The sequence below is a fragment of the Capra hircus genome, chromosome 23 (genome assembly GCF_001704415.2).
Source record: "Capra hircus breed San Clemente chromosome 23, ASM170441v1, whole genome shotgun sequence".
Taxonomy (NCBI): Eukaryota; Metazoa; Chordata; class Mammalia; order Artiodactyla; family Bovidae; genus Capra; species Capra hircus.
The window spans coordinates 28,834,557-28,861,599 of NC_030830.1; the positions used below are offsets into that span (position 1 = coordinate 28,834,557).

At 40.7% G+C, this 27,043-nt stretch overlaps 1 protein-coding gene across 1 annotated transcript; it reads right to left on the reverse strand.

Annotated features, from left to right (window-relative positions):
- MEP1A (meprin A subunit alpha) lies at window positions 295–26,840 on the reverse strand. The gene is made up of 14 exons (XM_005696374.3): window positions 26,736–26,840; window positions 26,625–26,649; window positions 26,486–26,536; window positions 25,424–25,464; window positions 24,022–24,097; window positions 20,980–21,097; window positions 17,948–18,123; window positions 12,188–12,409; window positions 11,559–11,708; window positions 7,668–7,883; window positions 5,402–5,875; window positions 3,776–3,949; window positions 2,363–2,660; window positions 295–1,015 (listed from the first exon to the last, which is right to left on the reverse strand). The coding sequence occupies exons 1-14, from the start codon at window positions 26,802–26,804 to the stop codon at window positions 859–861; spliced, it is 2,247 nt and encodes a 748-aa protein (XP_005696431.2). The 5' UTR covers window positions 26,805–26,840; the 3' UTR covers window positions 295–858.

The window sequence follows — 27,043 nt, forward strand, 5'->3', positions numbered from 1 at the left end:
TTGGTCTCCTTAGGAGCTGTGGAAAGAAAGTATGTCTACAAATACTTTCTTCTACCTGATACTTTCAATTTGTTTATAAGATAATTTTATATAGAATAGCATATCAAATATACTTTAAAACTTAAAAAGAACTAAGGAAGACCTTTTGAATGATTATTCCCTGCCCCCCCAAATGGACACACACACACAAATTCGCATACAATTCTGGACGTTTTGAAGGTACTGACAAAATAGTTAATGAATTTATTAAAGATTTTCCCCTCAAATCGGAGGAGGAAAGCAAATGCTGTTGCTTGGAGAAGCCTTTATTTAAAATTCTTTAACACACAAGATCCTCAAAGAATAATAACACTATTGTGTCCGATGGAAAAACAGGTATTTGAGAATTGGATTCTGGTACAAAAAGAAGTGTGCATTTCATTGTCCATGTCTTACCTGCAGTCGAAAGCAGAGAGTTTCTATAGCTTAGTTATTCATTCAGATATTGGTCCATTCATTTGCTTTTGTTAAGTGATCCCCCGTGCTGGGCCAGGCAGGCTCCCAGGCATCGGGCTAACATGGTAAAGGAGGGTCTGCCCACATGGAGCTTACCGTCTTTGAGAAAGACAGTCTGTTAAAGAAATAATTTACAATCAAGTGATATGAGTGCTGTCACAGGACACCCTGGGTACATTGGGAGCACGGAGCAGGGTAACAGAACCATGTGGGGGCAGGGGTATAGAAAACAGAAGGGTCACACAGGAGGCTGGAGGCAAAACGAGGCTGAAGAAAACAGCCCCAAACTACACTGAGCAGCGGAAGCAAAGGGAGGGCCCAAGGGCAGGGGGCATTTCTGTTTCTGGCTGACATCCTTGGGCATCACTGCCTTGACCTTTGGTAAAGGATGGAGATGATGGTGAAGGTCAAGAAGATCACGCTGGCCACGCCTCCGATCAGCAGGCCTAGGACGCTGCTGTGCACCTGTATGGCCTGACATCGCTCCCCTGTGTAGAAGAAGGCGTGACCTGAGACGCACCTGGGGAGACAGGACAGAGGGGAGGGTGGGAACCACATAAGCCCCCAGGGCTTCCTGACCAAGAGACCGACTCAGCAACAACAGCTTTGTTAAGAGCATTTGCATTCGTTAACCCCCATTTCTTGGCTTTGCTAATTGGAATTTGGTTACCGAAGATGTTGACTCTAAGTACCGGGAATTCTGTAGTATTGTATCAATGCATGTGCACATTTGGAATTCTCTCAAAATAAAAGTTTAACAAAGAAGAAACAAAGTGGAGATCAAAAAATGCTGAGAAGGGAAATTCCTGGTAATCCAGTGGTTAGGATTCTGCACTTTCACTGCAGAACGGGTTCTGCACTGGGTTGGATCCCTGGTCAGAGAACTAAGATCCCACATGTCACAGAGTGTGGCCAAGAAAAAAATTTAGTAATTAAAGAAAATTTCCTTTACTATTAAAAAAAAGAAAAAATAATACAAAAATCCATGATGAATAGAAAAAGTCAGTTTAAAGAAAAAAAAGAGGTGAGAGGAAATGTTGATATTTTGAACCTATCAGACCAGCTGCCACATCTGCTACTATTGTGTCAAATGAAAGTGATGCTTCTGTCATCCCATACATCCTTTTATGAAATATTTTATACAAGTAACAAGTATTATCAAAAGAACTATTAAATGTAACTAAGTACAGACAGTCAGACCTGGATGCAGGTCCCAGCTCCAACATTTACAGACAAATTACTTATGTCTCTAAGTTTCAAATTTCTTATGCCCGACTTATGTCTCTAAGTTTCAAATTTCGTGTGCCATAAAGGAAGGGCCTTTATGTCACAGGGTGGCTGTGAGGAATAATTCAGATCATGAATACATACCGCTTGGGGAAGCACATGACATACAGTAAGCAGCCCCCAAATATCAGATATTTTTATTACTATCATTGAAAACATAACTATGATTATGGGACGAACTAGTGGACAGTAGAAATAATCATAATTAATAACTCATAATAATATCTATAGTCAGGGAAGATTTAAGCTTGGTCCTGAGTCTCACCGTGATGGAGCATGGAAGCTAAAAGCTCTGGGTCACTTTCAGGACCAAGGAGGAGAGTTCAAAACTCCAACAACATTCAAGCTGTTGTTGACGATGCCCCAGAGGAGATTCAGGACTCTTCTGCTCTGGCAGGACCCTTGCTTTGCCCGTCAATTCGGGGCACAGCCTCGAAGTTAAGAGCAGCCACAGCTGACCACCTGATGCTACGGACGCCTGACCTGAGACTGTGCCTTCTAGCAGGGTAAGAAGACATGGGGCTCCTCTCTGCCACCCCTCACCTGTGCCCCCCCCCATCACCCTGACCACAGAGCCTACCTGCAGCTCACCATGCCCTTCACGTTCACGCAGATGCCCTCGTTTTGACAAGGGTTCGGGTCACACGGGTCTCTGAAGTACTGTGGCCAGTTGTGGTCCTCCAAGGGGCCCGTGTTGTCCACTGACCGCTTCTGTCGGCTGCTCTGCCCCTGGTCCAGGCTGCTCAGGAGGGCTGTCTCTAAGGGGGCCTTTCTCGAATCTTCTGAGGTCTGCTGCTCCTGGCCATGGAGAACAAGGCCTTGGGGGCTCAGCCTGCTGTTTTGAACTTGAACTTCAGTCTGGTTAAGATGGGTGATATCTTGAGGAAATAGACAAAGAGACATGAGGGCAACAATGCACTTCTGCTCCCGGAGAAAGTCCCTGGGCCACGTCCACCCCTCTTGGACCTCACCTTAGTGACACAGGAAAGTGGCTTTGAATCCAGTAGATTTTTTTCATGTCAGCTATTTATTTTTTTATTGATGTATATAGCTGACAGATATTCTATTCGTTTTAAGGTGTTCAGCATAGCAATTTGACATTTTTATAGATTACACTCCCCATAGGTGAAGGTGAAGTCGCTCAGTCGTGTCCGACTCTTTGCGACCCTGTAGATTGTAACCTACTAGGCTTCTCCGTCCATGGGATTCTCCAGGCAAGAATACTGGAGTAGATTGCCATTTCCTTCTCCAGGGGATCTTCCCAACTGAGGGATCGAACCCGGGTCTCCCGTATTGGAGGCAGACGCTTTAACCTCTGAGCCACCAGGGAAGCCCTAAGGTTATTATAAATATTGACCATATGCCCTGTGTTGTACATTACGCCCTTGTAATTTATTTCATACATAGTAGTTTGTACCTCTTAATCCCCTCCCCCTAATTTGTTCCTTCCTCTATTACTCTGGTTCTCTATATCTGTGAGTTTGTTTTATTATATTTGTTCATTTCTTTTGTTTTTCAGATTTCACATATAAGTGAAAACATAGAATATTTGGCTTTCTCTGTCTGACTGATTTCATTAAGCATAATACTCTCCAAGTCCATCCATGTTGTCACACATGGCAAGACTTCATTCTTTTTATGCTGTGTTTATTTTTTATAAAGTAGTCCAATCATGGTTTTATTTATTCTGACTTAAAAAAAGAAGCATAATGTGAGCATGGATAGACTGATTGAAACTACACGGAAGTCAGTCTGAAAACTGTCACATTTGATTAATTATGCAAAAAGATGGCACTAAAATTGTAGTTTCTTCCAAGGACAGTTAAAATCAAGATAGAAGTCTTTGAAAAAAATGAGTAAAATGTTGTTCCTTTAGAGCACATCTATTTTTTAACCTAGTTGCCCCCCAGAATATCCCCACCTTTCATGAGCTGCTTAATCAGTAGAACACCCAGAACATAGGATTACATATTCAGGAAAGCCAGCAAAATACCTTCAAAGTCCACAAAAATTATAAGGTCATCATTTTTAAGGAAGCTTCTCCTTTTCAGCATTTGGTGGGAGATGACAGCACTCCAACCCCAGTCAATGCTTCTGAAACAGTCACAGCTGTTGTCATAGGACCCCACGACCGAGGGCCTGTCCCAGATGACGGAGCCATTTATAGCTGCACAGTTACAGATAACAGAAAGTCACATCATCGCTTTAGCTTTCACTTTCCATTTGTCTTTGATGAGTATAGAGAGTTTTGCGGGATTATTTTAAAATTAAAATATAATTGACTTACAATGGTGTGTTAATTTCTACTGTACAGCAAAGTGAGTCAGTTATACATGTATGTATATAAACAGTTTTTAAACATTCTTTTCTATTATGGTTTATCATAGGATACTGAATATAGTTCTCGGTACTATACAGTAGAACCTTGTTTGTCCATAAGGGCTTTGTTAATCAGAAAAAAATGTGTTGGAAAAAAATCAGGTTCTTTACTTTTTCCAGGAGATTTAAAACTGAGAATTGGGAGAGGGAGGAGCAGAGAACCACTGCTCTGGAGGGTCACGGCCCACTCCTGAGTGGCTTCCTCAGTGAAGGGGGAGAGGCAGCTGTATCATCTTCCTTCCAAGGCTTACGTCTCTTCTTTTGAAAAGAACAGTAATAACAACTTGCCCGTTCCTTTGTTATCCAAATTTGCTTCCTAGACATACTGGCAATCAGTAACATTTTAGAGTGCATCAGTTCAGCATAGAGCCTCACAAATTCTGAGTATTTAATAAATGGCTAGCAGGATCTGTCTTCTTGGACTGAGCTCAGTGAAGCAGAATCTGCCTGATTTGCTCGTATTCTAAGGAATTGGCACAGAGTTTGGCACATTGCAAATCCTGACTAGATGCGCAATGGATGAATTTATGAACACGAGAGAAGATGACATTGAAAATTTTAATTTACCTAGAAAAACGAAGTTGTTACTAAAGGGGAAAAGGAGTAGGGGGGATAAATTGGGAGTTTGGGATCTGCAGCTACAAACTACTGTATATAAAATAGATAAATAGCAAAGTCCTACCGGATGACACATGGAACTAAATCCAACAGCCTATAATAAACCATCAGAGCAAAGAATATGAAAAAGAATATATATGTATGAGTGAATCACTCTGCTATACACCAGAAACTAACACAACATTGTAAATAAACTGTGCATTAATTAAAGAAAAAAGAAAAATTTAACTTAATGCTCCAACATGATGATATTTTTAAAGTTTATTTTAAATTGGAGGATAATTGCTTTATAATGTAAATTGCTTTACAATGTCGTGTTGGTTTCCGCTGTACAACGTGAATCAGCTGTAAGTATACATATATCCCCTCTCTCCCAATCCCCAAACCCAGCCCTCCAGGCCATCACAGAGCTCCTGGCTGAGCTCCCTGTGTTATGCAGCAGCTTCCCACTCGCTGTCTATTTCAGGCATGGTAGTCTTAGCAGTAGCAGCAGCAGCAGCAGTGGATATACCAATATGTGCCCAAGAGGGAAGTGTGAGAAGAAAGTTAATTTCTCCTACACATATGGGAACCAGATCGGTTGGCCTTTCCAGATGAAGGAGCAGTTCTTCCAACCACCTACCTGTAGACGTCTGGGTCTTGGAGGTAGTAAACACCATGCTGGAGGACATTCTCTTCCTGACATCGGCTTCTTGATCGAGTATTGTCATGATCACCTGTCTGTTCTCCACTGGCCACTCGAGGACAGCATCGTTCTCTCCACTGCACAGGTGAAAGGTGAGTCCCAAGTACCCAGAGCTCCCAGAGCTCGTTCTGCCCTGAGGGTACAAGCTTAACCCCAGACCGTAGCCCTCTGAATTATAGAATCGAGGGCTCTGGAGTTTGTCCCCTTTCACCGTGTTCTGCAGGACCTGGGAGAAATTCCGGACTGTCCAAACCCCCGTGGGGCATGGGGTTTCCGTCAGAGTGATGTCATCCAAGTAAATTCCCCCACTCGAGTTCTGGGGGTCACCTTTTGTGCCCTGGAAAAGGTAGCGAAACTTCTTTTCCTCTCTGAATGTCACATGGGCAATTTTCCAATTGTGGTCAAAATCTCCTGAGGATAGAGAATAAAATTGGTGACAACTGTGGCCAACATTTTTGGAGCAGTCTTTTGAGCCTGGTACTGTGGCAAGCGCTTTACATGAATGATCTCATGTAATCTTCACAAATGAACACAGGAGAGATCTGCTATAAACTTGTTAAGGAATGTTTCCAAAGTCACATGTCTGATATGGGAAAACAGCTAAACAAGAAAGAAAGCAAAAAAGGACCCACTCTGATTTATCATGAAAATCTTCATCATGAATTTCTTTTCTATTATTTCATTCTGCAGGTTTTTTCCCCTGATACAAATGCACCATATCCCTCAATATTAGCACTGCATGCTCCAAACAGACATTTGATAAGACAGAAGTCAAAAGATGGCAATTTCACATGTCCGTATTTACAATCCTTATAACACAGCAAATTCTCACCTCTTAAAGGGCACCTACCTGTCATCCCTCCATTTAATAAAGATGCTCTGTAAATTTCAGCCAGAAAAGTGAACTCCTCAAAACCATTATTTGTAGCATTTTCTACTCACAGAGTGGCCTGAGTAGAGACAATCTGGGCCCCTGTTCTTCTGAGTTGTCTTTTACAAAGGAAGCCTCCTCCCTTCCAGAGCAGCAGCTTATGGGGACTTTTCTGGTGGTCCAGTGGTTAAAACTCCATGCTTCCACTACAGAGGGCATGGGTTCAATCCCTGGTTGGAGAACTAAGATCCCTCATACGCGGAGGCATGGCCAAAATATTAAAAAATATACAAATAAAACCAACATTGACTGGCTTTTGGGACTTCCCTGGCAGTCCAACAGTTAAGATTCCACTCTTCTAATAAAGGAGGCATGAGGTTGATCTCTTGTCAGAGAAATAAGATCCCACAAGTCCCATGGCACAGCCAAAAAAAATTTTTTTTTAAGAAAGAGCAGCCACTTCTTCTGGAAGTACAGAGAATGCTTCCTTTACCTGGATTCCTCATTTAAACTGAGAAATTCTTTGCTGAATGAAAAAAATAGAAAAACACATTTTTCCCTCTCTGTTTATGAATGAACCACCACCACAATAAAAGGAATGTAAGTACTTAGCTTTTATAATCCTGGATCCTGATTTTCAGTCAGATTGCTCTCACATCCCCCTAACTACCTTGGCATTTTATTAATATGATTTTCGTGATCTTTTCATAGAAATGCACAAAATATCACTTAGGAATATATAAATGATTTTTAATGAAGTTAATGTATATGAATGGCTTACTTTCCACCAAATTCATGAGTAGGTTTCGAGGTACTTCAGTGTATTAAATAATGGTATCCTTCACTTTGCTGAAACAGATGCAGAAACAGCTGTGGTCCACTATCTAACCACGTTCTTTCCCTCAGCATCAATTCCTGCTTCCTTTAACCTTCCAGTCTCCACCCTTGAATCAGCAGTTTTCTCTGTCCTGGCTTTCTCCAAAGTTCCAGAGAAAACAGGATTTTTACATTCCAATTGTTTCCTTTCTTCTTTCCCTGATTGGCCTCTTACAATAGTATATAGTTCAGCCTCACCTGAAACCGCAGCTTTTGAATGGTTAAAGCATCCATTGAGTGGTTAAAGCATGCCAGGCATTATGCATTTGGGAGACAAGAAGGGAGGCCAAGGAAAAGGAGGAGGAGACAGAGGAGAGGAAGATTGGGAGGATGTGGAGGAATGGAGATGGGCAGGAGGGTGGAAAGGGCAGGGGAGGGGAAGGAGGGCAAAGAGCACAGAAGAACACAGTCCTGGGTGTGAAGCCCAATCAGTCCCCGCAGGACGCCTCCAGGTACCTTGAAAGGTCTTCACCTTGACCAGCTTGCGCACGTTGCCAGTACTGTCATCCCTCCTGATCCAGACGACCAGTCTGTCTGAAGGGCTGCCTGACATTCTATAGAAAAACTGCAGGCATTGCTGCTTCCTCTTTGGGTAAAGAATCCGAGACTCCAACATGGCCGCCTCCTCCGCTGCCCCGAAGCTGGTGTTCAAGTACATGAAGTAGCCGGCGCCTATGGACAGAGGACCCCAAAGTCCCATCTCTGCCCATCCACACCCCCGGCTTCCCTCAGCCCAGGTAAGGTGACAACAGTGAGCCCCGCCCTTATCCAGGCAACAAAGGCTGGAGCTCTTTAGGGAAAATCGAAAGGTTGCCAGTAAATACTTTGTCTCCATAGACAGAACTGCTGGTCGAAGCCGTAGCACTCCACTGTCTCTTTTTGATCACCTTTGTTCCCAAAGCTAGGGAATGTACACTTTTGACTTAAGGAAATACAGGGTTTAAGCAAAGTTTGATGGAATTTAGTGTCCATGAGATGAATTCCATCTTCTTCATTAAGTTTGTTGTTAAAGAGTCATCCCAAGGAAAAGAGCTGGCCTCCTAGTTATGTCAAAAACTGTGGGATTCAAAGTTTTAAGGGTTGGATTTTACATATTCACAATGATAAGGATTCAGTTTCAACCTTTCCTAGCCTAATAACTGGGTGTAGATCAGTAGTAAAGAATCACCTTTCCTATGTTGAAAGAAGAGGCATTCAAGGCATGTTAGGGACCCATTGAAGGTTTCTCCTGAATGGAAAGAAAGCCTTGGGAGGACACTTAAAATAGGAGGTAAAGGGTCTATATTTGTGCCAGAGGTTGGGTTCACCCAACTCAGGTATCTCAAAATTCTCTCCCTTCAAACAGGCAAGTGGCTAAACACATACATCACTTGGAAAACCAGCTCACTTCTTCAAAGTCAAGGGCAATGAACAATTCTCACATATAAAGAAGTCATTTAAACTTACTCCAGTAGTCATGTATGGATGTGAGAGTTGGACTATAAAGAAAGCTGAGTGCCAAAGAACTGATGCTTTTGTTGATATTTTATGGTTTATTTTGCAATAGTTTTCTGAATTAGAATTGATGCTTTCGAACTGTGGCCTTGGAGAAGACTGTTGAGAGTCCTTGGACTGCAAGGAGATCCAACCAGTCCATTCTAAAGGAAATCAGTCCTGAATATTCATTGGAAGGACTGATGCTGAAGCTGAAACTCCAATACTTTGGCCACCTGATACGAAGAACTGACTCACTGGACAAAGCCCTGATGCTGGGAAAGATTGAAGGCAGGAGAAGGGAACAACAGAGGGTGAGATGGTTGGATGGCACCAGCGACTCAATGGACATGAGTTTGAGTAAGCTCCGGTAACTGGTGATGGACAGGGAAGCCTGGTGTGCTGCAGTCCATGGGGTCACAAAGAGTCGGACATGACTGAGTGACTGAACTGAACTGAACTGAACTGAACTGAATACTCAACCTCTTACCAAATGCTCCACTCAAAACATTTCACCAAGTAAAAAGGAAGTGAACATCTGGTACAGTTCTGCGTTCTGTGACACTATAAATCCCTGCTTCATCCTGCCTCATACATGGGGCACATGCCTTCCTCATTGACTGCAAGCAATGATGTTTAAAGAAGCTTTCCACAAAGCTGAAAAATACAGTAACGGCTTTACTATTTCATCAGGGAAAATTATATTTTCCTGTATGTTCTTCTCAATACTTGATCTTACAAGCCTGAGACTTACGTGTTGTGAATTGCCGAGGGCTTGGGTTAAGGTAAACAAGAGCTCACAGGTCTAAGAAGGTGTCTAGGTGGTCCTTGATCAGGAATTCCACCAGATAAAGTCAGAAGTGTGAAGTGCAAATTCAATAACTCAGATCAGGGAGTTAGGAGACCTGAATTCTTGCCCTGATGCTGCCACTGACTGGGTGTGCACTCATGTCTCTGGGAAGTGGGAAGTGGCTTCTATCCTTCAAGCTCTTTGGGTCTATGCATCTACCCAAATAATGCAGTGCTCTCTAGCAGAGGAAACCCAGTCCCATTAAGTGCCTCCTGTGGAAGAAGCATAGTGGCTGATCAAGTTAACCTGATAGTTTTTCAAGATCATTCTTCTGGGTCGTGGTCCATTCCTTTCCTACTAAAGTGCTAGAATAGTCAGTCAGCAGATTCTTCTCACACAGAGATCACGTTTCTGTTTAGCTGGAACTTGCACGTTAACCTAGTAGCAAGCCTACAGGAGAGATTAGATTAGAGGCTACAATGGGGATTGAGAGAGAACTTCAGTTATAAACCACCCTTTGGACACTGGAGATTATACATTTAATAATCTGATATGTGACAGAGACTTTCACCCTCTATCAAGGTGGGAGGAAGAGGGGCCATGGTTTACAACCTCTGACAGTCCCCCTGGTGGCCTGGTGATAAGCTGGGTTCCTTCTGTGAAGGAACTCTAACCAACAGTCACACAGGTATGGATTAAGTGACTTGATAACAGCCCAGTCTTTAAAGGGCAATTATAATCTGTTACCCCACCTGCTTGCAAATAGGGTTGACATGATTTCAATACCAAGCACATAATAAAAGGATCTTAAGATAGAAATTTAAAGATAAATAGAACCTCCAGAGAAAAGGGAAAGATGGGAGGAGAAAGTAATAGGGAGTGAAGCGGCTGGTCTGCCCTTTAAGGCTCTGTATGCTTTATCTCCTTCCATGCTCACAATGAAGTATCAATAGCTTGATGGCTTGTTATTGTTATTTAGTCGCTCAGTTGTGTCCAACTCTTTGTGATCCCATGGACCCCAGGCTCCTCTGTCCATGGGATTCTCCAGGCAAGAATACTGGAGTGGGTTGCCACTTCCTTCTCCAAGCTTGATGGCTTACAAAAGCCAAAAGACTTAACAGCAGCAACAAAAACAACTTCTTGTGGTCACAATTAGCCAGATGGAGCCAGATTTTAAACCCAGGTCTCCCCTGATTTTATGGCTTTTTTTTCACTGCACAAATCATGTGTAGGAACTATCTGAAGTTATGCTATTCATTATGGTGGCTACCAAACATGCATGCTGATCAATCATTTGAACTGTGGTCAGTCCAAAGTGAAATGTGCTTTAAGGAAAAAACACCACCAGAATTTCAAATACTCACTATAAAAAAGGGTGAAGTACCTCATTAATAGCTTTTATATTGATTACACATTGCAATGCTAAGATTTTGGATGTATTGGATTAAATAAAATATATTATTGAAGAGACTCTTTTGTTTCTTTTTTTATGTGACTGTTGGAAAATTTTACATTACATATGTGGTTCGCACTGTAGTTCTATTGGAGGGCACTGCTCTAGAGACATTACCCTAATTTACAAACTTTCATCCTTTTTTTTAATTAAAATTTTTTTATTGAAGTATAGTTGATTTACAGTGTCATAATAGTTTTAGGTATGCAGCACAATGATTCAGTTTTATATATATAAACTGAATTTAGTGATACAGTTTTATGTATATATATATGTATATTATATATATGTATATACTACAACTCTCCCTTATAAGTTATTACAAAATAATGAGTATAGTACCCTGCACTACACACTATTGCATATAAAATAGACAATCTATAAGTACAAAGTTGTATCTTATCAACCATCTGTCTGTATCAGTTTTGTTATTGCTTATCTTTCTTTTGCATGTCCAGAACCTGGATGCTTTCTATTGAGTTAATAATAAAGATATGAGAAATGTTTTTTGTCCTCATTTAGAGTGTCAGGTTTGATAACAAACATTCCTACTGAAGCAAAACCTGCGGCTGCCGTTACCCCTTGAATCTGGTGGGCCACCTCAGCGTAGCTCCTCGCTGCCTTTACTGACCTGTGCATTGTCCCGCCAAGGTGTGATCCACTTGTCCAGGCTGAGTATTGTCCTCATGGACCCAGTCAGTGTCATCTCTGGTACCCTGAATCATCCCACAGATGTTTGCCTTCTCAAAATCACAATGGTCCAAAAAGGTATGAGTTGTGGCTGCAAATGATATTTTTGTCACCTGGTTAAACACTTGAGGCATACAAAAAGAATGTGTCTCAGAAGACTAGTGAAGCCACTTTGGACGACTCCTCTCTGAGGATTAGATGACTCTAGGAGCCACTAAGCCCGACAAAGAATTCTGCAAGATGCAAAATACTTTCAAGCCTGTAACTATCTTGAGCTTTACGTGATGATGCATCCTTCAGAAGGAAGCCGAAGAAGAAGGACAATTCCAGCTCCTTTCATTGGTCCAATACTCTCATTTCATAAAACACAACTACATAATTGATTTTCGTAACCATTCTGTCAGGTAGGTGTTGTATTTTTTTCTAAGGAGAGAGAAACTATGTTTATGTAGTCTGTGCATTTCCCTTAATGAAATGGACAGGAAATCACAAAATTAACACAAAGGAAAATGTACAGAAAACCTATAAGGTCAATGGGGGTACCCAGTCTTCAGACTCAGAGGTACTCACTGCAGTTGTACATTCGGTTCAGCCTCTCCAAATCAATGGCACTGAAATCCATACGCTGCCCAATGATGGAGTTAAACTCAGGGATCTTGGCCGTGATGGTAGGGACACTATCATTCTTGTTAAACGAGAGAGGCCGGTAGTGCATCAGAGACTCGTAATCATAGGGTGTGTTGAGGTCTGTGATGAAGTTGTCATCATAGGTATTAAAGTTGTGCTGGTAACCTGTCAGGAAGGGAGTCCATAGGTCCTGAGTAGTCATGCCATTTCTCTATCCTACCCTTTGACTAGATACTCAAGCAGAGACCAAAAAGGGGAGAGGCAGAATAAAATTTCTTTAAGTATATATACACATTTAACATATTTTATAATTATATAATATATATGGAGAAGGCAATGGCACCCCACTCCAGTACTCTTGCCTGGAAAATCCCATGGGCAGAGGAGCCTGGTAGGCTGCAGTCCATGGGGAGCCCGGTGGGCTGCCGTCTATGGGGTTGCACAGAGTCGGACACGACTGAAGCGACTTAGCAGCAGCAGCAGCATAATATATGTAATTATTATGTATTTATTAATATTTACTAATAATATTGCAATGTACTGTTGTTATTTAGCCACTAAGTCACGTCTGACTCTTTGCAAACCCATGGACTATAGCCCACCAGGCTCTTCTGTCCATGGGATTTCCAGGCAAGACTACTGAGGTGGGTAGCTATTTCCTTCTCCAGGGAATATTCCCGACACAGGGATCAAACCCACATCTTCTACACTAGCAGATGGATTATTTACCAGTGAACCACCAGGGAAGCCCTATTATAATGTATTAGAATGCTGTATAATAATATATAAAGTTATTATAATGAATATTAAAGTACATGTTATATTAGTAACAAATCTACACATAGAATTGATGCTTTTAAACTGTGGTGTTGGAGAAGATTCTTGAGAGTCCCTTGGACTGAAAGGAGATCCAACCAGTCCATCCTAAAGGAGATAAGTCCTGAGTGTTCATTGGAAGGACTGATGTTGAAGCTGAAGCTCCAATACTTTCGCCACCTGATGCAAAGAACTGACTCATTTGAAAAGACCCTGATGCTGGGAAAGATTGAAGGCAGGAGGAGAAGGGGAAGACAGAGGATGAGATGGTTGGATGGCATCACCGACTCAAAGGACATGAATTTGAGTAAACTTCAGGAGCTGGTGATGGACAGGGAGGCCTGGTGTGCTGCAGACCATGGGGTTGAAAAGACGTGGACACGACTAAATGACTGAAATGACTGATACACATATATAATAGTATATAATATAAAATGTATGTTGTTAAATGTATATTTAAATCAAAGTTTCATTTTTATTCATACAAATGTGTGTGTATGCATAAGACTTTAAGAAAGAGAAGATAAGCTATCAAAGTGGAGGCAGATATTCCTTATGGCATAAAAAAAGAATTTTTGAATTCAGAAAAATATTCAGGATTGATTCATCTCACTAACAGCCTAGTACCTCATCCACCAAGAGTTATACCTGGACAACTCTCCAACAAGTTAGGAAAAAGAAACCTGAGGGGCAAAGGGAAAGGTTAGCAGCTAACAAGAACATCACATCCGATAAATCAAGGCTCACATTCTCCTTTTCCATAAAATTCCCCATGATGAAAAAATAAAATAGGAAGAAAACAGACTTTCCTTTCAAAATAGAAAAGGAAAATATTTTTGATGAGATGAGGCCAAGGAAGAGAATATGCACTGTAAAGTGAAACGTCAAAATGAGATACCACTCAGATGTCCTTTTAATTCAGCAGCCACTAATAACTTACTGTTGTGGCTGTAGGAATGGAAAGTTTACAATTTTTCGTTTTCTCCTTAGGGAGTGACAGGAAAACTGAATGAGAATGCTCAACTCTCCCAATCATAACTTTCCACTTTCATCTCCCTCTCCCTTTTTAGCTTCCTATCCAACTGTATTTAATAATTAGAAGAAAATGTGATTACCTTTCAAAGAAATCAATGCAGGTACACTCAAGATTGGAGCACTCTGGCAGGTGGTCTCCAGATACTTTCGGAAAAGTCCGTGAACCCCTCTGATCAAAAACTTGTCTAACTATAAAACGAGAATACTGATGTTTCATCCTTCCAATTCACAAGGGTTTTGTGGGGACTTAACCCAAGAGGGATCAAAGGTAGGACTGACTGCAAGAAATAAATGACCCAAATAGGGAAGGAAGAAAGTCATTCCTTCTAGAGCACGTGGTCCTTTGATGGCAGTTAAGAGGGTAACATGATGAAAAGCATCAGAGTGGTATGAGGACTGAGGACTAAGTTCTGGGATCTCCTGGTGACTCTCAGCAGCATCTTAGGCAAGGCATTTTCAATTCACTGGCTGCTTTCCTTAACTTTCAATATAATCATTGGATTAGAAGAGATGACTTTATTCTATATTATTCAAGGGGACTTATCAGAATGCTTTACCCAATAAATGTTTTTGATACATTTTAAAATTTAATTCAACACAGTTTTGTCATGCGTACTATTTACTGGGAGCTGTGCTAGGTGGGTGGTGGCCCCTGGAAGTGACTAGGACAGGCATGGTCCTGCCTTCAAGAAATTCGTAACCGAGGGCTTGAAGAGGAAGTGACCTTGTAAAGCAGAGATCATAGGCAAGCCTTTTATGTAAAAGGTCAGGTAGAAAATACTTTTGGCTTTGCAAGCTGTATGGTGTCTGTCACAACTACTAAACTCTACTGATACAGCTGAAAACCAACCATAGGTAATACATAAACAAGTAGGAGTGGCTGTGTTTCCATAAAGCTTTATTTACAAAAGCAGATATGACCCACAGACTGCAGTTCTATAATTTGCAGATCCCTGCTAAACCTCAGAAGTGTTCTCCTTGATGGAAAAAAACAGATTCAGGAAACACAATTCTGACTTCAGAAACAGAGATGGATTTGGAGAGAGAGTTGTATTGCCAATAGAGTCTCTAAGGTAAAGTAAGGTAAGGTGAAGTCACTAAGTCGTGTCCGACTCTTTGCAGCCCCACAGACTGTAGCTTACCAGGCTCCTCTGTCCATAGGATTCTCCAGGCAAGAGTACTGGAGTGGGTTGCCATTTCCTTCTCCAGAGGATCTTCCGGACCCAGGGATTGAACCCAGGTCTCCTACATTGTAGGTAGACGCTTTACCCTCTGAGCCACCAGGGAAGTCTCTTCTTAGGTTAAATAATGAGACTGCCATCAGCTGGAGACAAGATGCAGCAAAAGTCATGAATTACCCTGAGTAATAATACTGCCATTGCTTATGATCTTAATTGGACTGAATGTCTCGCTTGAGAACATTTCTCCAGTGAGGGTAGGCAGTTTAGGTGTAAGGAATTACACCTGATGAAAACGTGGACCAGAGATGAGCAAACATGGTGAGTCATCCACGCTCAACCCAGAGCTGAGCACATCTGCAAATTCTCCTGGCAAATGTGCAGAATCCCTCAAGAAAGGGGATTTCCTATAGCCTTTGTTGTTGTTGTTTACTCACTAAGTCTTGTCTGACTTTTGCGACCCCATGGACTGTGCACCCCATCAGGTGCTTCTATCCATTGGATTTTCTAGGCAAGAATACTGGAGTGGGTTGCCATTTCCTACTCTAGGGGATCTTCCCAACCCAGGGATGAAACCAGTGTCTCCCGCATCACAGGCAGTTTCTTTATATAAAGGAAGATCTATAAATTTTATATAAAGGAAGATATATAAAGTTTCTTTTGTATAAAGGAAGATCCTTTATATAGCCTGCATGCACGCTAAATCACTTCAGCTGTGTCTGACTCTTTGCAACCCTGTGGACTATAGCCTGCCAGGCTCTTCTGTCCATGGGATTCTCCAGGCAAGAATACTGGAGTGGGTTGCCATGCCCTCCTCCCAGGGATCTTCCCATCCAGGGATCAAATCCACCACTCCTGCATTGCAGGTGGATTCTTTACCACTGAGCTACCAGGGAAGCCCTCATTTAGCCTAAAACCATCCTAAAACCTCTGAGCATCATGTTCTTCAAGACCTGAAAATGCACATATTTTCTGCTTCCTCATGTCCTTTTCAGCAGAGTTAAGTATACAGAGGAGAAAGTGAGAAATTCAGGCCTCTAGCAAACACAGACAAAGTCTAAAAACCCCCTGAGCCTCATATTCTGAGATTTGGTTCTTTGACTTTTGACCTGCCCTCTTCTATCCCCTCTACTCTGGGTCTGGGTTCAGACCCAGATATAAAGCAATTAGACCTGGAGACAAGCATATGCTTTTGATCTATTATTTCATACCTGGTAATGGATTAGGGTTTTTGGTTAAGTTTTTATTGACACTGTTATAATATTGCTTCTTTTTTATGTTTCAGTTTTTTGGCCACAGGCGTGTGGGATCTCAGCTCCCTAACCAGGGGTCAGACCCGCACTCCCTGTATTGGAAGGTGAAGTTTCAACCCCTGGACCGCCAGGGAAGTCCTTGGATTAGGATTTTACAAACCACATGCTTTCTCCTCCTCCCACCAGCACTCCACATTCATAAAATATCAGAATAGGAGGTGTCGAGAGGGACACGTACTGTAAACCCCATAGGTGCTTTTGATAGAATTAGCCATCTGTACGCCCTCCTCCTGTGAGAACCAGTGATGCGGCTTCTCCCAAGGAGCTACTTCTGGCAGAAGTCTTTTGGGGATTCACATTTTATTTTAAAGTATGGCCAGTACTTCCAAGTTCATAAAACTATTAGAGATGCACTACCATCCATGAAGTCATACGTGAAACTGAGATCTAAATGAAACAGATAATTACAAGGCCATGATTTGCTTCATGAAAACCATGAGTGGTCATTGCTAAGGCATTTCCAATCCATTAAGGTTTCATTAAGCTATCACTGCCAAAAATAATGCTTTTCCACCTCCTGGACTAATTTCTATTTAAACACTAGGTGTTTTCAGAAACATAGCATGGAATTTTCCCCCACCCACTGGGCAACTCTTTGATAATAATATTTTCATGTACTCAAAAGCATTCAGCTTAGTTGTCTCAAACAAAGAAGGTAGGTAGTGTTGAAGGGAATTCAACAAAACTAAAAAACATCAGAAAATAGTAATATGTGAAATAAAACTGTGTTATCCTTTACAAAGTATGGGCTGGGGGCAAAAAAAAAGTCACTTAGGAAGGAGAAAGAAAAGATTTATACGTTTTGGTTAATCAAAACTCCAAACTATTAGCTACAGTCAACAAAATTGGAAGTATAATTTCAACTAAAAGAGCTTTTTTTTTTTTCTAATGTAGTTGTTGTTCTGTTTTTAAACATCTATCGTTGATTTGGTAGAGCACAAAAATCCTCAAGTGTCTCAAGGTTATTATACTGTTTCTACTTTCCTAAAGTTACATGAGATTTCACATCCAGAAAAGAAGGACCCTCACATCCTCAAAGATCTAGTTCATTTTACACACTAAGACAGGAAGTAGAATTTTAGATAGTTTCAACAATAACACTGAAGCAAAACAAAAGCATCTGATTAACTTTTCAACCCCATATTGAGATGAACACCATTCCTCATTTCCTGAGACCCTTATCTGGGATCAATTATGATCAGATCAACTCAGCCCAGAGGAGAGGTCATAGTCTGAGTTCCTCCTGGAGAAACTGAAGCTCCTGTTCACACATAGGTTTGGCCTGGTCATCCCAGGGTTGATCCCAGCAAGTGATAAACATAATAGCAAATCCCACCCAACCACCTTGGGTTCATACACACCTGGAAGTATTTCATCCCACCAGATATTCACATAATCATCTCTGTCCGTCCTTGACTGCTCATGGTAAAACCCCAGAGCATGCAAAATCTCATGTTCAACGATGGCTTTATAGTCACATCCCTGACCAATGGAGAGGTTCTGTCCTACATGTTGGTCACCAACCTCAGACCAGCACCTTTAGAAAGGAGAGAAATTTTGTTTTAGAAAATTTTCAAGTGGCTGCAATTCCTCAGTTTCCAGAATACAAATTTGAAGGTTAGGTTTGATTTTAAAAAGAAGTTATTAGCCTTTTCATAAGCTCATGGTTCAACCTGCGTGACTGGTTAAAAAAGCAACATTTCCTGGAGGGATTATTATGTAGGCTTTACAAGTGACAGACCGTTATAAAAGTGGTATCTACTTAGAAGCAAATCAAACCTAATAATGCATCAGGTAAAAAGAAAGAAAAAATGGCTATTTTCTTCACCTTCAGAAACACATGGGGTATTCCAAAAAATAACGCTATTGCTTTTACACCACAAAGGTGTCTCTGAGTGGTGGCTGTGGTTGATTTATACTTTCTCCTTTACATTTTAATGACTTTTCAAATTTCCTGTAATGAGAAGGTATATGTTTTATGATTATGAAAAAGACCCTTATTAAAAATGCAAGTTCATCAAGTTCATGTCTTGGGATTTTTCCCAATCTGCAGCATTATGACAGCACACAGCAGGTTGCCTAGCTTATGTCTAAAAGGCTCTAGGCAAGAAGGACCCATAAATTCCCTCAGAAAATAGTGGACTCAGGAACTGCTGTCAGAGACTCTAAATTCCTCATATGCAGGCTCTTTCCCTCTTTTTCCCATTATTTTTGTTTTTGCTCAGAAACCTGATTTTCCATCTCTATTAGCAAGCCAGGAGCTCTACACAAATTGTCTCCTTGCCCCCTTTGAGTTGAGGAACAAGGCTCTATACACTGACCAGTGCTCAACAGAATGAGAGATTTACCAATTATTTTAAATGCTACCAATGAAGGGTGAGTTCCTTGGTGACAATCACATTAAATTACCTGCTATTGCTTTCCCCAAATTGCTAACATCATATATGTTCAAATGCTAATAGACTTGAATTCTACTCAAAAATGAATCTTAGTTATTTTCTAACAACTTTATTAAGGTGTAATTTACATACCATAAAATCCACCAGTTTTAAGGGTACAATTCAACGATCTTTAGTAAATGTATTGAGCTATGCAAATATCACCATGTTCGCCTTGCCTCTCAGATAGTTTGCATTTCCTTACCAAGCCAATTCTTGCAAGATAGTTTGCAATTCTTACCAAGTCAGGATTTACTCTGCAAAATATCCACAATCCAGAGGAAGCATATATTATTCATCATTTTTAACATCCCTCCCCCAAAGAAAAATATAAGTTGTAAAATACCATAGCATTACCACTCTGAAATTTTGACCTTATCTTTCTGGAAGAGCCCCATTAACCTCCAGCTTCAGAGCATCAGTATCTCCAAGGGTTTGGGGTGCTTTGGGCCAGTCATTCTTTGGAACTTCTTCCTCCCTTTTCCTCTCCCTCTAGCTTAAATGTAAGAGACATCCCAATCACAGGCAATAAGAGTCCCTAGATTGATTGATGTTTTGTTTTGTTTTTTCTACGAAAGAATTTTATTTTCAAAAAACTTTATAATTTACTATCTGTTTATGTTTTATTGAAGAATAATGTCTTTATAATGTTAGTTTCTGCTGTACAACACCACGAATCAGGGGATATGTATATCCCCACCCCTTGGACCTCCCTCTCACCCTTCCCCCATTCCACCCATCTCGGCCACCACAGAGCAGGGAGCTGAGCTTCCTGTGTCATACAGGATTTAGCCTCTCTTCCCACTCTCCACTTGTTCTTCCTTCTCTGCCTCTCCAGTCTCCCTCCTGCATCTCTCTGACGCTCAGCGCTGCTCCCCTGACCCTTCGATTCCGGCTGCGTTAGAGACCCTGCGTCTGCACTCACCCTAGCATATTACAGCTTTTCACTTGTTCCGGCCCCTCCTGCCAAGGGCGTACCTTGTGAGGTCTAAGACTCTTTTCTTTAGAAGCTAAAACGAACGCTAACTTCCTTCTTTACCTTTGTTAGTCATCCATGGGGATAAACAAAATCCCCACCTTCACAACTAGACAACCAAATCCAGGCAACACCTAGAGGCTGTGATGGGAACTGCAATATGAAGAGAAACCTCCAGGTAGGTCTTTTTGTTTTTTAGTTGGTATTGGACTATAGCTGCTTTACAATGTTCTGTTAATTTCTGCTGAACAGCAAAGTGAATCGGCTACATGTATACATATATCGCCTCTTTTTTTTTTTGGATTTCCTTCCCATTTAGGTCACCGCAGAGTACTGAGTTTCCTGTGCTCGGCAGTAGGTTCTCATTAGTTACATGTTTTAGACATAGTATCAATAGTGTGTATATGCCAGTCCCAATCTTCCCACTCATCCCATCCCCTTTTCCCCTCCTTGGTATCCCTATGTTTGTTCTCTACGCCTGAGGTACATATATAGAAAATGAAATATTACTCCACCATTAAAAAGAATGAATTGTGCCATTTGCAGAGGTGTAGATGGACCTAGAGACTTTCATACATAGTGAAGTAAATCAGAAAGAGAAAAGCAAATATATAATATTACTTACATTGATAGAACGTTTCAGAAAAGTCTAGCCAACAGAGTTCTAATAATCGAAAACAGTACCATCAAGAGAATGCAGCTTTAATAAACTTGATTTTTTTTAAAAGGCTGTAATTTAAAACATGACCTCAACCCAGAAAAGAACTGAGATGAGTCTTCCTGGTTCCTAGAGGTATCCAAACAATGCATTCTTTATAGAGCACAATAAAAATGTGATGCCACTTTAAAAAATTCACAGTGAAATATTTGATTTTGCTTTTAGTTTCTTTCCAATTTCTTTGTTTAGTCTTTGAAAGGGATGTGCCAATTTTTATAAATCAGAGGACGGATTTCACACTCTGTAACATTTCATACTCACCCACTAAACTCCTGAAAGATGATGTATGAGCTCTCGCCTTCATAGGGCTTGAAATCCACGCAGGACTTGAGGCGGAACATTTCAAAGGCATAGAGAATGGCTCCTTTGGCATTCAGTGCTGTAGAAATCAGTAAAACTATCAATGAGCCTTAGCTAGATCTTGGATAATATATATAACCTAGAAACATAGAAACTCATGCTGCTGTATCAAATCCACTGAAGTCCATGATAAATTTTTTGATAGTAAATGTAGCCCTTGGAAACTAAAACTGACAAACCATTTGTGTATATAAACACACTAAATGTTAAATATATAATGTGTGTATATATATATAAATTTATCTACAAAATAACTTATGGTATGGTATATTTAACAACTTATGGTATATTTATCTACATAATACACTTATGGTATGTGTGGCTAAACAAAATCATAAAATAATTTCCCCACTTTCTCCCTTTCGTTTTCCCTCATTTAAGCAAAAATTCTGAGTGCATTGCCTCAAGAGACCAATATGGCCGGGCAGAAGACAGAATTGACGTCACTTCTGTCTTTCAGAAAAACAGATAAATTACCTTGGAGAGAAGCAGTGAGAGTGGGGTTCCTTCCCCCAATCTAAAGAGACTCTCCCTCTTGCTGGAGAAAGACAGCTGAGAGGGGTTTGAGGGTTCTGAAATCATAAGAAGTTAAATGTAATATTTATGCGGCTTCCCTATAGGATCCCCATGAGATGACAAGGCTAGACAGGGAGTTCTGCAGACAGCCTTAGAAAAGATTTCTGTAACCCAAGTTTGGAACCAAAGCAGCAAAAACCTATGTACCTGATTCAGCAAGAACAGTAGATGCCTGTTAGTAACCTTTGTGGATTGATGACCAAAGATCAAATGTCACTCCTCTTGCTTAATCTGCATGTGTGCCTACCTTGGTATTGCGTAAGACAAGGACGAGGTGGAGGAGAAAGATACACCAGAGGAAAGGAGACTGTTTCTTGCTTTGTGTGTGTGTGGATTTTAACCCCATCAACTCGTTGGTTGTAGGTCTCTAAGTTAAAAATTAAACTAAGTTCTATAAAATTAAATTGTATTCTTGCATACTTGATTTTTGGGGATTCTCCCAAAGAGTTTATCATTTTTGGCACTTTACCATGTACTTATCTCACATTTTTCTGGTCTTTATTTAAGGAACTCTTGAGTTGGAGACTCTACGCTCAGATGTCATAAAAACATATTAAGGTCATTAAAGGAAGTCACTGGAATAATTAGTAAATAAATTATAGAAACATCACAGAACAACAGCAAGAGCATGCATTAAACCTGTTCAAAGGTTTTCATGAACTTTTATGTATTCTCATGGAGTAACATCTTTAAATTGAAGATATGTACCCCAGACAGCTTGGTTGCCACAAAATATAAGAAAAAAGTTTGATTATAATTAAAGTCATGCTGTCTATAAGACTGTGTTGCTTTTGTTATCTTCAACCCAAATGGTGGAAACACTGAGAGTGGTGGATTTAAAAATCCCATCTCATCTGTTTGCAGGGTAGGAATACAGATGCAGACGTAGAGAGTGGCCATGTGGCCTCAGTGAGGGGAGGGAAGGGTTGCACAGATTGGGAGATTAGGACTGACATACACACACTACCATGTGTAAAATAGATAGCTAGTGAGGGCCAATAGTGTAGCACAAGGAGCTGAGCGAGGTGCTCTGTGATGACCTGGAAGGGTGGGATTAGGAGGGGAGGAGGAAGGGAAGTTCAAGAGGGGGAGATACATGTATTCACACAGCAGATTCACTTTGCTGTACGGCAGAAATTCACACAACATTGTAAAGCAATTATACTCCAATGAAGAACATAACGGAGAGCAATAGCACTTGTTTCTATGTAGCTCTTCTCCAGAAAAGGTGCTGGAAGCAACACTGACAAAAGTGATGGAAAATCTTGAAACACAATCTTCATCTCCTGAGAGCCGGAGCAGCCCAGCAGCTCATCAAGACTGGGCAACGCTGTCCCAGCTTCCCCTCTGCTCTGGAGTCTTCCCATCCACAGAGGATGGGCCTCCCAGACAGGCAGCACGTCATCATGGCTGTTGAGCCATCAGTCAGCTGCTTGAGGTCAGCCAGTGTCCATACATGGCTTCTAATATTTATTTTATTTCCACCAACTATTATTTCCAACAATGAGCAAAATCTAACTTATTTTTCTTGAGATAGAGAAGAATAGAAAATTTTAATACCAAGGAACGAGAATGATAAACATATGAAATAAAGCCTTTTCTATTTCTCAAAAGTGTGACATGTTTGTTTTGCAACAGAAAGGGAAGAAATCAATAGGCTGAAACTGGTATCCTGGTACCATATTTAGAGTTACTCAAACAGGTGTTGGAGAAGACTCTTGACAGTCCCTTGGACTGCAAGGAGATCCAACCAGTCCATTCTGAAGGAGATCAGCCCTGGGATTTCTTTGGAAGGAATGATGCTAAAGCTGAAACTCCAGTACTTTGGCCACCTCATGAGAAGAGTTGACTCATTGGAAAAGACTCTGATGCTGGGAGGGATTTGGGGCAGGAGGAGAAGGGGACGACAGAGGATGAGATGGCTGGATGGCATCACTGACTCGATGGACGCGAATCTGAGTGAACTCCGGGAGTTGGTGATGGACAGGGAGGCCTGGCGTGCTGCGATTGATGGGGTCGCGAGGAGTTGGACACGACTGAGTGACTGAACTGAACTGAAACAAACTGTTACCTCAGGTGCACATTTTTCATTGCTATGATGTCAAATCGTATTTCATTTCTGTTCTTTGTGTTGCTCTCTTGGTCTAATTAACATGTTAGTGTGTTCTGCATTTTAAAAAGTACTATTTGATATTCTGTATCTTAGACTGGTTAAGAAGCATGGGTTTCCATAAGATAAAGAATCCTCAGAGCTTAGAGACTCCCTTAGATGCTGGCAGTTACTCAACTTTGAAGCTGATGACCAGGAAGAGAGGGGAGAGAGAAGAGTTCAACTCAAGGCTTCTAATGAAGAACAATTAATGTTACCCAGATTGTCAGCCAGGATGTAAGGAATGGGGAACTTCCACCTGGTGCTTGGATCTCTCAGGCCATTTCTGGAATTCTGCAGAAACAAAAGGCAAAGCTGACTGGACAGCTGGTCTCCTTGGCTTCCTTTCCCCTTCTGTAAACTCCCACATCATAAACAATCTGTCATACTATTCAAATAGTCAAGTTATCTTCAAATTATAAAAACAATAAATATTCATTATAGACAATATAGAAATTTCCAGATAAATTTTTAAGACAAATTAAGGATGCTTGTTCCTTGAAAGAAAAGCTATGACTAACCTACACAGCATATTAAAAAGCAGAGATATTACTTTGCTGATAAAGATCCATATAGTCAAAGTTATGTTTTTTCCAGTAGTCATGTATGGATATGAGATTTGGAGCATAAAAAGACTGAGCACCAAAGAACTGATTCTTCCTAACCGTGGTGGTTGGAGAAGGCAATGGCAACCGACTCCAGTACTCTTGCCTGGAAAATCCCATGGACCGAGGAGCCTGGAAGGCTGTGGTCCTTGGGGTCGCTGAGGGTCGGACACAACTGAGCGACTTCACTTTCACTTCTCACTTTTATGCATTGGAGAAGGAAATGACAACCCACTACAGTGTTCTTGCCTGGAGAATCCCAGGGACGGCGCAGCCTGGTGGGCTGCTGTCTATGGGGTTGCACAGAGTCAGACATGACTGAAGTGACTTAGCAGTAGCAGTAACCGTGGTGGTGAGGATTCTTGAGAGTCCCTTGGACTGCAAGTGGGTCAAACCAGTCAATCCTAAAGAAAACCAACCCTGAATGGTCATTGGAAAGACTGATGCTGAAGCTGCAGCGCCAATACTTCGGTCACCTGAAGAAGAGCCTACTCATTGGAAAAGACCCTGATGCAGGGAAAGATTGAAGGCAAGAGGAGAAGGGGACAACAGAGGATGAGATGGTTGGATGGCATCACCAACTCAATGGACATGAGTTTGAGTACACTCTGGGAGTTGGTGACGGACAGAGAAGATTGGGGTGCTGCAGTCCATGGGACTGCAAAGAGTCGGATGTGACTCAGCGATTGAACAACAATGAAAGAGACCTACATATCCTCGAAACTGAAATAGTCACTTTCAGTACGGCGGTGGATTTCCTTCTCTCTCATTCTTCATTTCTTAGGAAAATTGGGTGGACGAAGAATTTAATAATTATAGACTCTTTTTTCTGGTCGCTAATGATTTCATCTTTTTTTAACCAGCAACCAAAGCAGAAGTCTTTGTCCATAAAATTATGGCTGAGATTCTTTCATCTTCATAATGGTCATCTCAGGGCTGGACACAGAGCAGAGGCTCACTGTCCTGTCACAGCCAGTCCTGTGGGAATGTTCTGGTGTCGCTAGAAGGTACTCACCTGCAGGAGGATGTCCCCTTGAAAGAGGTCCAATCCTGCAGCTAGATGTGGATTTAAAAAGAGAAATATTTGAACAAGAATTGCTAAAATGCATCTCTTATAAAATGAGTCCTTTCTATCATTGTCTTTAGTTGTTGATCTTTATGTGGTTAAACTCTTTTTAAAACAATACAAAAATCCATTTTAATTGAACAAATGTAAAAGCTAATAAATATCATATATCGTCATATCCACTGTTGCCATTTTTTGGAACAAGAAAACTTGGAGGGTATTCTGCTTAGTAAAGTAAGTCAGACAGAGAAAGACAAGTATTCTATGTTATCACTTACATGTGAAATCTAAAAAATAAAACAAACTAGTGAATAATAAAACACAAACATAGAGACACCGAGAACAAACTGTTTACCAGTGAAGATTGAAAAGGAGGTTAGGAAGGGCAAGAGAAAGGTAGGGGATAAAGAAGTACAAACTACTGTTTATAAAATAAATGTCACAAAGATACAGTGTACAGCATAGGAAATATATCCAATATCTTATAGTAACTATGAATGGAATATTATCTATAAAAATATTTGATCACTATGTTGTACATCTGAAAGGAATGTAATAGTGTAAATCAACTGTACTTCAATGAAAAAAAAAGAAACCTTGTCCAAGAATCTTAAAAAGTGAGAGGAGAATTAGAAGGAAACTTTTTGGTCATTGGTATCAAAACTCTTGCACTCAAGGGATCGAAATGGGACTTCTGAGATAGGAAGTGAGGTACTAGGTGATCATTTCAAAATGAAGACTGGAAAAATGAATTTTTTATAAACAAAAATTTTGTTATATATTTCTAGAGCCACTGAATACTCACTAGTTCTAGAAAGTTCAGTCTAACCATTATTCTCTTTTCATGTTTCCATTTTTCAGAAATGCTGAAAATTCTAATGAAGCACCAATGAATAGTTCTCTCCTAAAGTTACTCAATATCATATTCTGAAAGTTAAGAGATTTTCAGCAATTCTATAGCAGGGTTTTAAATTATTTAAAGATATTAATAATGGCAAAAATTACACCCACCTAAGTTGATTTCTGAAATATCCTTCTGTTCGTCAAATTCTCCATCATATACTGTTAAAAGTGGGGAGAAAATTGTTATCAGTCTTGCTGAGCAAAGAAAAGTTCAGAAAACTCTCTATGTATTTCAATTAGTTCTTACCACTTCCTTTAGAAAGATGGTTAATCTGAAAAGAAATAAATATACAGAAAAAGGATAACATATACTAGAATTAATATTTCTAAATACCCTGAAGAGCAGAACTCTACTTACCGATACAGCTGCTATGCGGGCAAAAAACAAGATGAAAGAAAGAATGCAAGCCCATCTCGTCCAAATCATTGTTGCAAGTGAACAGATTTTAGCAAAGACACCTTGTGATAAGCAAAGACACCTTGGACCTTGCTCTGGCTGTCTTATTAGAAACTTTGACCCTTACATATGTTCTGTAGCATTGAAGTCACAAGAGAAACTATCTTTGCTGGTTTGAGGACAGATACAAAGTTTCACAGAAAAGCTCAAGTTCCAGAGACTAGAGAAGTTTGAAAAAGTTAATACTGAGATGAGCATATAAAAATAAG

What these genes read in the sequence shown, in the direction of transcription:
- MEP1A (XM_005696374.3), bottom strand. Translation starts at nt 26,804, where the DNA reads ATGATTTGGACGAGATGGGCTTGCATTCTTTCTTTCATCTTGTTTTTT. An exon ending in CAAGACCCAGACGTCTACAG is followed by an intron (nt 3,950 to 5,401) that starts GTAGGTGGTTGG and finishes GTAACTGTGCAG; the next exon opens with CTATAAATGGCTCCGTCATC. An exon ending in AATTTTTGTGGACTTTGAAG is followed by an intron (nt 2,661 to 3,775) that starts GTATTTTGCTGG and finishes TATTTCCTCAAG; the next exon opens with ATATCACCCATCTTAACCAG.